The sequence below is a fragment of the Eleutherodactylus coqui genome, chromosome 1 (genome assembly GCF_035609145.1).
Source record: "Eleutherodactylus coqui strain aEleCoq1 chromosome 1, aEleCoq1.hap1, whole genome shotgun sequence".
NCBI lineage: Eukaryota > Metazoa > Chordata > Amphibia > Anura > Eleutherodactylidae > Eleutherodactylus > Eleutherodactylus coqui.
Window position 1 is genome coordinate 105,605,777 of NC_089837.1, and position 10,360 is coordinate 105,616,136.

The 10,360-nt window shown below is 42.1% G+C and overlaps 1 protein-coding gene across 1 annotated transcript; it reads left to right on the forward strand.

Annotated features, from left to right (window-relative positions):
- Positions 1 to 361: 361 nt before the first annotated feature.
- On the forward strand, positions 362 to 5,563 carry POLR2D (RNA polymerase II subunit D). The gene is made up of 4 exons (XM_066598749.1): positions 362 to 508; positions 2,273 to 2,453; positions 3,781 to 3,876; positions 4,976 to 5,563. Exons 1-4 carry the CDS (start codon positions 436 to 438, stop codon positions 5,052 to 5,054), a joined length of 429 nt encoding a protein of 142 aa, XP_066454846.1. The 5' UTR covers positions 362 to 435; the 3' UTR covers positions 5,055 to 5,563.
- The last annotated feature ends 4,797 nt before the right edge of the window (positions 5,564 to 10,360 follow it).

Consider the following 10,360-nt stretch of genomic DNA (forward strand, 5'->3'; position numbering starts at 1 on the left):
CTTGTACTCGTGTAAAGCCAGTTTTTAGATAAAGTTACTATTGATTTGCACCAAAAAAAACCCAAAACAGATATTTACCCTTTTCTAACGTGAAGTTTTTAGACACTTTTTAAAAAAGTTGTGTAACTTTTGCGCGACGTCACATTGCTAGCCGTATCTAGAGGAGGGGGGGCGGGCTAGAGAAGTGCAATACACAATTCCTATGCTAATAAGCCCCTCTCACAGATCTCAGGCAGATAGAGCCATGACCGGCTCCTATAGGAGCAGCCGCACACGTCACGTGTGCCTCCACCCACTGCAGCTAGGACTTTAGCCCAGCCAGGGCTTCCCCTACCATAGAGACGCGCTACAGGCTAGAGCGCCAGCACTCGCTGCCCACCTCCAGTGTTTACAATACTGCTCTATCATCCAGCGACTTCCGGTGCACTAGCTAGCATGGCAACGGGAGGTAGTGAGCCCCGCGCCGGGGATGTGGAGGAGGATGCTTCCCAGCTGCTCTTCCCGAAAGGTAAGACTTATGCCCCGAGTATCTGTCTGCTCCGGGCGCGCCTGCTGTCCTTCGCCGCTGCGGTTTCCATTGACTATTGTTTAGAGAAGCCCCACAGAGGTGCCATCAGCTAATGCACCTAATGGACCAGACACTCTTTAGGCTGGGGTCACACGGGGCATTATTTACCTGCGGGCTCTCTGAAAGCAACTCTGCCTGCAACTTGTGTCCCAGGGTAAAGCAGCAAAGTGGCCGAGATTTGCAAAACTCCCATCCCCCACACTGCAGCCACGCCGCGCTGAAACTGACACGTTGCGCCGAATTCAGAGCCGCTGCATGTCAATCTTATTGCCATTTCTGCTGTGGCCTCTCCTCTCTATGGGGAAGAGCTGTCCGCAGCAGAGGGAGCCGCTTGAGGACCCGCGGGACTTAAAGCTGCGCAATTTCCATGCGGTCCCACTGCAAACATTCTGTGGGATTTCCGCCCTGCGTGAGCTCAGCCTTTGGCCCCCTGCACACGGGCGGAAATTCTGCGGTGGGATTTCCAGCAGAATTTCCGTCCATGGAAGCTGCAATAGATAGAATTAAAGAACGCAATCCTAGGCAGACGGCCGTGATTTGTCTGCGTGAAATCAGACGCCGAAAATAAATCGCTGCATGTTCGATCTCTGTGCGGGGCTTGCAGAGCCCCGCAGACAAATGTCACTCGCCAGCCGGCACATCATAGAGCTGGAGCCGAGGGAGAGGTGAGCGCCGTGCTGGTCCCTGCAGGGGCGCGGGTCGGGTCTCGCAGCGGGATCCGACCTGCCCGCCTGCAGGTGGCCTTAGCGATTTGACCCAAGTGATTGTTTTACTGCCCTGCTTGTTTGTTTTTCTTCTTCAGCTACAACAATTTACTTTTGCTCCATGTGTTGTTGTTTTTTCTTCTTTTCTCTCTCCCTGTGATAATACAGGGCAATTTTTTTTAACTTTCTCTTTTTTATTTTTTTTTTTATTGGTGTTAAAAAAAAATTAAATGCCTTTTTTTTTTTTTTTATTTTTTTTAATTTTTTTTATTTTTTACATTTTATAGTTTTATTTTTAAAATTAGTATATTTACGCTAAAATGAAGTATGGGAATGGGTTCCTGATTTTGTTAGACTTTTTGATGTATAATCTGTATAGCTTGTACGGGGCGCATATGGTGACAGTCTTAGTTGGCATGGGCAGTGGGTCATCTTTTCTATTTATCTATCCTCTGTAATTTTTTTTTTGTTTTTGTAACTTTTTTTTTTTTACCATCTACATCCCCAAGATGTCATAAGACCACTGGTGGTCATTTACATTGTTTTTGGGGTTTTTTCTTTTTATTTCACACTTTTCCACTGTAGCTGTGGCATCCATAAGAGAAGCGTCCGTAGGAGCCACAGTTACAACATCCCCCTGTAGTGACAGTAGTCACTACCAGAGTTCATAAGGGTCAAGTACCACCCTGCAGCTCTGCTGTGGCGTGGGCACCTGACGGTCACGTGATCACCAGTGCGCAGAGTGGAAGTTATACTTTCACTCTCTAATACATAGTGCTATGTAGCCTGGGAAGGAGAAGGCAGAAACGGTGAACACGAAGGGCTCCTGTCCACGGGCGAATTTTCCCTGCGTTCCCAGCAGCAATAATCCAGCTGCAGTGAACGCTTTTTATAGAGGGTTGCAGAAACTCATTCAGCTTTGTTTACTGGATACAAAATCTTCTCTGTAACAGCAGACGACTCGCTTAAATATATATATATATTTTTTTTTTTTGCGCAGAGTTTGAGAACGCTGAAACGCTGCTGAATTCTGAAGTGCAAATGTTGCTGGATCACAGAAAACAGCAGAATGAAAGTGCAGAAGAGGAACAAGAGTTATCTGAAGTTTTTATGAAAACCTTCAACTACACAACCAGGTTCAGCCGCTTCAAGAACAGAGAAACCATTGCCAGTGTGAGAAGGTAACCATCACTAGAGCTAATGGACGCTGTAACCCCCCCCCTTTTTTTTTGGGGGGGGGGGGGGGGAGGTGGTTTGCATCATTGCATTCAAAGTCCCATAATGTTTTTGTTTTTCCATGGACAGAGCTCTGTGAGTGATTGTTCTTGTGCGTGAGTAGCTGTAGTTTTTTTTGGTACCATATTGGGGTACATATGGCTTTTTTGATGACTTATTGTGTCGTTTTGTTTTGGGTTTTTTTCCCCCTATTTTGTTTTTTGGAGTGCAGGATAGTGTGTTCAATCTATTGTACAGGTTGTTACAAATACGATGATGCCAAATATGTGGGATTTTTTTATTAAACAAAGAAGGGAAAGTGGCCCCCCGTCCCAGTGAGAAGCCGGCTTCTGCTGCAGGATGGTGCAAGCTCAATCCTAAACCCACGCCATGCACAGGACACAAGTTTACATCCCGATGCAGTAAGTTTACCTCCTATGTGAGAGGCACTTATGTCCTGTAGCATAAGGGGGTTAAAGGGAGCCAGTAACATCCCCACAGCAGCATAAACTTCTAGGGAATGTGACAGGCAGCTGAGAGCTTTTTTTTTTTTCTTTCTTTTTATTATTATTATTATTATTATTTTTTTTTTTTAATACTCTTCTGCTTCCGCGATCTAGCAGTTTTCTCCTGTGAGGTCGGTACGAAGCACGAAAAACTTGCTCTTCAGAGTCCTGTGTGCGCACAGTCCTATATAACTCCTAAGGGGGGAGGGTGTGCACGGACTCTGAAAAAAGTCAAATCTTTGTGCCATGCGGCGATTACAAAGGAGGACACTGAGAGCACACGTATTTAAAAAAAAAAATAATAATAATAATAATAAAATAATTATATATCTCTATCACCAGGCTCCATGTCACGTCCCTCAACAGCACCATAACTTTGTTTATGGTGTTGTGAAGACATGACGGGTTCACTTTAAAATCTTTTGGATATCAAACGTTGTCTCTTACATTCAATCGGAGACAGTCGTTTACACACTGAAAAATTGTCTGGCTGTACACAATATGTATAGCAGTAGTTTCAGGAGATTGGGGATGTAGTTGTTCTTTAGGTCCCCTATGGCAGTTTGTGTATAGCTATTTACATTCTGCATACAAATCCCAGTGCATATATATTCTTACCGTCTGCACAGTCCAAAGTCCTCAGCAAACATGTCTTCACCCTCATTGTGAAGTGTATATGAACAGAAATGTGCAAGAAAGATTCCGAAAATTAGTTACAAGTACATCCGCATGTTTCTAGATGTCCTATGATATGGCAATAGACTGAAACTTTCATTTCTTCTCCTAGCCTGCTCTTACAGAAGAAGCTGCACAGGTTCGAGTTGGCTTGCTTAGCTAATCTTTGTCCAGAAACGGCAGACGAGGCAAAAGCTTTAATTCCAAGGTACGTGAACTGTCTGATTCCCGAGGAATTCTTAAAAACAGACTCTTATCTAAATGTATACTAACTTGTCACACAACGCCTGCTCAACCTCCCACCCTACATGTGTCTTATCATTCTTGTAATATATACTTGCCTTAATTTTTTTGTCTTGTCTCACGACTGAAAATTAAGTTTGAAATGTCTGTCACTAGGGATCTGTCTACCAGCTGTTCTGAAATCCACTGCCTGTTTGGCATTTTGCTGTACCAGTAACAGCAACATAGGGACACTGCCTCAGATAGAGCAGGACTATGCTAGTCACTATGGGAAGTCTGGGAAGGGGAGTCCAGGCCAGTACAATACTTGCAAAATGGCTAGTTTAGGACTCCTTTCCTCCCTCACCTTTTAGTAAAAAACTGAAATAATAGAGCTGAAAGAGGGTGCAAACAGCAGCAGCCAATGAAGATATGGTCTGCTTTGTAAAAATGGGCTAGTTAAAGTTTGACAAGTTTTGTTTTTGTTTTTTAAGTTTGGCAGTGAAATGTGGCCTAATTTTATCGCCAGCCCCTATAAATTCTCTTTCCCGTGAAAACTGTAGAAAAGGGTTATCTCGGACCACTTAGGTTTGAGATGTTTCCCACAGCAGACGTGCCCTACCATTATCCTCCTTAACCAGTGCACAGTTTTCAATCCAGTCAAAGTGATATCTTTGTATTAGTCAAGTGTCTTGTCTGAATTGTATGGGCTGCATTGTATCAGGACAGCGCTCTAATAGTAAAATGTCATATATAAAGGCTACACATGCTGTACTGCCCCATTTGCAGTTTGCTGCCAGGTAACCCCTTCCCCATCTGTATATAGCAGACACACTCTCCTGTTACATTTTTGGAAAAAAGTGACTGCTTAGGCTACAAACTGATTGGGGGGGGGGGGGGTTGTGGTTGTGGTTTTTGTTAATTGTCCACACACATTTTTCAATTTGAGTTTTCAGTGTCTCATGGCACATTTTGCATATAATTAGCAGAGTTTTTTCGTTCCAGTTTTTATTTTGTTTTGCTAATTCTTCTATTATACCATATTAATCCAACTTTTCTAATGCTATTTCTGCTTTCTCCTCCAGTCTTGAAGGTAGATTTGAAGAGGAGGAGCTCCAGCAGATATTAGATGACATTCAGACAAAGAGAAGCTTCCAGTACTGAAGACCAGTCGTCATTCTCCACCATGTACACAGCCGCCTTCGTTTCCAGTAGAGACTCTTCATTCATTTTGTTTTCCAGTGTTAATATTTAAAGGGCTATTCCCTTCTTGGTCAGTTATGGTCAAGAAGCGAATGCCTTTCTATATGGGAACAGCAAAGCGGGCTGCGCCACACTGCTTCCATAACATTTGAGGCAATAGGAGTTACAGAAGCGGCGCATGCTGCTTCCCTCAATCGTGAGCTTCAGAAATTTGTAGCTTGCCGCAGCTGTTTCTGTGACTCCCATTCACTTCTCTGGGGGGTTAAGGATGCAGATAAGACACACTATTCAACAGTCTGTAATTCTGATGACCACATCCAACCACACTGGGACCTGTGGAGACAAGTCTAGAAATAGGTGCAGATCCCATCTTTGGGACCCATGACTATCAGACTTATTTGGAATATCCTGAAGGTGGAACAGAAGTCCCAGCTAAAATGTTGCTTGAATAAATATTTTTTAACAAATTATTTACAGAATACTGTTTTTTTTTTTTTTATATCCCCACTTAATTTAGCTGCATCTTCAAACATTATTGTCCTGTTATTAGACCAATGAAGTTGTTTACTTCTACATATTGTATGAAATCTTATTTTGAGCAAGAATGGAAGTGGGTAGAATAGACTCTCTAATATGATTTGTTTATAAGGCTTTTGTTTCTTCTCCCCTTTGTAGTCTAACATGAATGTAAGAATTGCTTGTAGGTGAATAATTGTTTAAAATCTTTTAATTAAAAATAAAATCACAGGGGCAGAAAACCATCTACATATTATTAAAGCCCTTCACAGAATAGACGTTTAATACCTTTATTGATTTACATTAAAATGGCCCACTATTTAAAATCTTTTAGGGTTAAGGTTGTTTTAGTTTGAATAAAAGTGTGTGGTGTGTGCTTTAATCTGTCATGTTTGTTGGTATATAGAATACATTTTTATTTTTGAAGTTCTAAAGACAAATCTGCTAAATGCTGTGTGAAACTGGCTCTAAGCTCTAATAGACATTCATAGGTCTGAGTTAATATGCAGGTTGGCCGTGGATTTCACAAATTCTGCAGCAATGTACAGTACAATGTAAGGGAATAGGGTTTTTAACAAACATCATTTACTTACAGTGGCACAAATCTGCTATATATTGAACTAATGGTGCAGATTTTCACTATAGAATTGCAATGCAGTGGCTGAATTCTGACAGCGGCATTTAAAGCCCTGAATGCCGCCCCCCCCCCCCTCCTCGCAGTGAGATCGGGGGAGCCGTGTAGGTGTCATGGCTGCTGGCTGCCTTGGGAGACTGCCTATCAAGCCATCCCTGTGAACATTGTCCGGGGGGAAAAAAAAACGCCAGAAATGCACTTTCAGTCGCCCTGTCTCCCAGAAAAAACGCAATAAAAAGTGATCAAAAAGTCATATGTATTCCGAATTAGTACTAACGGAAACTACAGGACATCCTGCAAAAAATGAGCCCTCGCTCAACTACATCAACGGAAAAATAAAGTTATTGTGCGCACAAAATGACCGCAGAAAATAATTCAAAAAATTTAAATGTCTTTGACAAAAAAAATAGTATAGTGTAAAAGAAAAAACGATACAAGTTTTGTATCGTAGCAATCATACCAACCCATAGAATAAAATTATGTCGTTTTTGTTGCAGTTTGTGCGCCGTAGAAACAAGACGCGCGGAAAGATGGCGGAGTTTTAGTTTATTTTCTCATTTTACTCCACTTAGAATTTTTTAAACGTTTCAGTACATTATATGGTACTTTAAATAGCACCATTGAAAAATACAACTCGGCCCGCAAAAAACAAGCCCTCATACAGCGACATTGATGGATAAATAAAGGAGATAAGATTTTTTTTTTTTAAGGGGGGGGGGGGGGGGGGGAGCTGCGTCATTAAGGGGTTAATATACAAGTAAGAAAAAATGCCTATTCTAGGCGATCTATGTTAAGGAATTGCGCAAGAGTTATATGAAAAAAACTAGGTGGTACAAACGATAGTATTTTTGTCATAGGAATGTAAATAATCTCTTGGTCATCCATGTCAAAAATGCATGTAGTTTTATGTATTGGCCTTTTAGTGACCTAAAATCTAGTAACAAAATCTGCGCAAGCCTAAATAAAAATAATCCGTGAATCTGAGACCTTGGCGCGTGCGTTTAAGAAGGCGAATTAATTTAATGGTCTTGGTTGCTGCTTGTAAGGTACGTCACAACGGTACGGGCAATGGTTATGCACTAGGAGGGCATGTTAAAATCATTGCTTTGTCCTCCCGACAGCCAATCGCTCTGCCGTTAGCTGGCTAAATGTACGCCCCGCCAAACAATTAGACACTCCCATCAAATCGCTGAACGAATGTCATTTAAACCAAACAAACAGAGAACTTTTGGAACCTTCACAAATATCAGACCCTTCTAATTTAATCACCAGGAATTGGAGGGTCAAACTACCACCCAAAGGGGAAGACCTTCACACTCTACTGTCCGCTCAGGCCACAATAGAAACATTGATGGCTTTCAGATCAAATACTTTTCACAAGTATCAAGAAGTGTGGATTGTTTGGCTTACACATTATCCAAATTAATGCCAAAAGACAGCAGTGATTGTTTGCTATAGTTATTAACTGTTTATTTACCTAAAGCTAAACAATAAGGCCAAATGCACACAGGCGTATTTGTACTGCAGGATCTGGAGCGGGCGTTTACCTACGGATCCTGCAGCAAATACTGCCTATAGACATGCTATATAAAATCGCTTTTCCCTGCCCTTGAGCGGAAATCAACTGTAATTTTCTGCTCACGGGGGAAAAAATTCGCAGCAGGTTTTATTTTGTTGCGGGCCAAGTCAATGGAAGCCGTCCGTCCGTTCTACCATAAAATAAAAAATGTTAAACAAATATCAGACCTATCTGTAGGATTCTTTAGAAGTTAGTCTGAATGAGGCACACTTATAAACGTTGCAAAATATCTAGAAGTGCACCAGATTCAGTGTTCTTGTACTGCAGAAGCACAATACGTACGTGGGGGGGGGTCACAAAATACATCACATTGACCAAATGTTGCCGCTGTAGGCTGCCTGTCCACGGCCGGGACGGAATATCGCTAGCAATATTCCACCACGAGGGGGAGCACTACAAGGTCTCTGCGATGAGCCTATCTAAATGATAGGCTCACTGCGGCGAATCAGGCGAGCAGAGAATCGCTACAATTCTCTGCTTGTGGACGTCGAGCTGCGCTTTCCATAGTTATCCTATCATGCGAGCTTTTCGTGCGGTTTATCGCCGCGGATCTCGCTATGACATCTCGCCGGTGGACAGCCGGCCTTAGAGGAACTATTCTAAAATCTACACATCTGCAGAGAAATCAGTTACTTAAAAACGATGCAAACAGGACTTGTTGAAATATTCCGATGCATTTTTACGCCCATTGTACCTGTGCCAGTCTCCTGTTTGTATTCAAAAAACAGGGAAATGTGAAATGACACCTGTAGCGCCCCCTACTGTGCAGCATTGTGACTTTGTCAAATCTCAGAAAACATAAAGATGTTGCTACATTAAACAATCTGTATTCTACTCTTCTGCCATCACAAATACAATGATTTGCAGGCCCTAAAACAATTTGTGCCAACAGAATAACGTGATTATAATGACAATAAGCCACAATCGGGTAATATTCCAGATAATAATTTAACCTTTTCCAATCCAGTGTCAGAACTCGTCCAACATTGAGATTTCCCTACATAGCCCCACAGTTTGGCGAGGTCCATCATATTTGTAACACTCTGCAGAAGAGAGCTCCGTCATTGGACCTCTCTCCTGCATACTGTAATATACACGTGCAGAAGAGAACTCCGATGTCAGATCTCTCTTCTGCATAGCGTAATATACATATGTATATTATACATATATAATTATATATACACATTAACTCACATTTAATTTTCAAAAAATTGCAAATAAAATCATGGCGGGTCATTTTTATGTGTTTCTGTTGAGTTCTGAGGAATCCACAACACGCTTTCCTACTAGAGATGAGCGGGCATACTCGCTAAGGGCAATTACTCGATCGAGTATTGCCCTTAGCGAGTACCTGCTCGCTCGGAAGAAAAGATTCGGCTGCCTGCGGGGAGTGGTGGGGGAGAGTGGGGAGGAACTAGGGGAAGATCTCTCTCTCCCTCTCTCCCCCCTGCTGACTGCCGCAACTTACCCGTGTCGGCAGCCGAACCTTTTCTTCCGAGTGGGCAGGTACTTGCTAAGGACAATACTCGATCGAGTAATTGTCCTTAGCGAGTATGCTGGCTCATCTCTATTTCCTACCCAAAATAAATAAGAGCTGAGGAGTGTGCGGGGGCAGGGAAATTGGATTGGAAAGTGTTAAGGGAAAGATTACAATTTTTTTCTTTTTATTATATAACTTTCAGCCATGTTTTTAGACTTGATGATTTTTGAAACTTTCAGACAAAAATAAATGATTTTCAATAAAAGTAGACTTTGATTATTCTTTCTCTGAGTTTTCAGTCTGGTCACCTGGGAAGTTGCATTGGTGAAATGGAATAAAATGTACAAAAAAGCAACCTACTGTAAATAGACATAATTTCACACTAATAATGGTACATGGAATGCCAGTCAATGTTTATGACACTTTTTGATACAATTAAATGCATCTATTTTACATTTTGCTATTGTGGCTGTAAACAGACGTCCATAGCTGCGTCACTATGAGGCACACTGTCCTCATGGGGGTTTATTGTATGAGGAGGAAATTCAGATCCGGTTGTTTTCTGCTGCCTACTTCCATCCTGACTTGATGCTCTGACCAAAAATCTGCCAGAAAATACACGTACTCTGATTATTCATATGTTATGTAAGATTGCCAGCCCCTCCACAGAGCATGGGCTAAAACACTGCGTTCTGTGTTGTATGGCCAGAACTATGCAAATGTATGCAGAAATAGTTGCATACATCCGCAACTGACTGCATATATCAAATACTGATGACATCAGTACCGCTCAGAGGGTCCCAATGCATAGTGTCAGCCAGCCTGGGTACATAATACCCTCACCTGTCACTTTCTCTTAACAAATAGTTGATGGAAAAGTACCTCCACAGTGCCACCTATTGGAAGATGGCTTCCATCCCTTATCTGCATATCTTTTTCCCGTGGAGCATAGCATGGTTATATGTATGAGACTCCCTATGCCAACTTGACATTCTCCTCAAATAGAAAATTTGTTCTCCCAAACCAAAATTTGCTAGAAAAATAACAGCTTGGTTCTG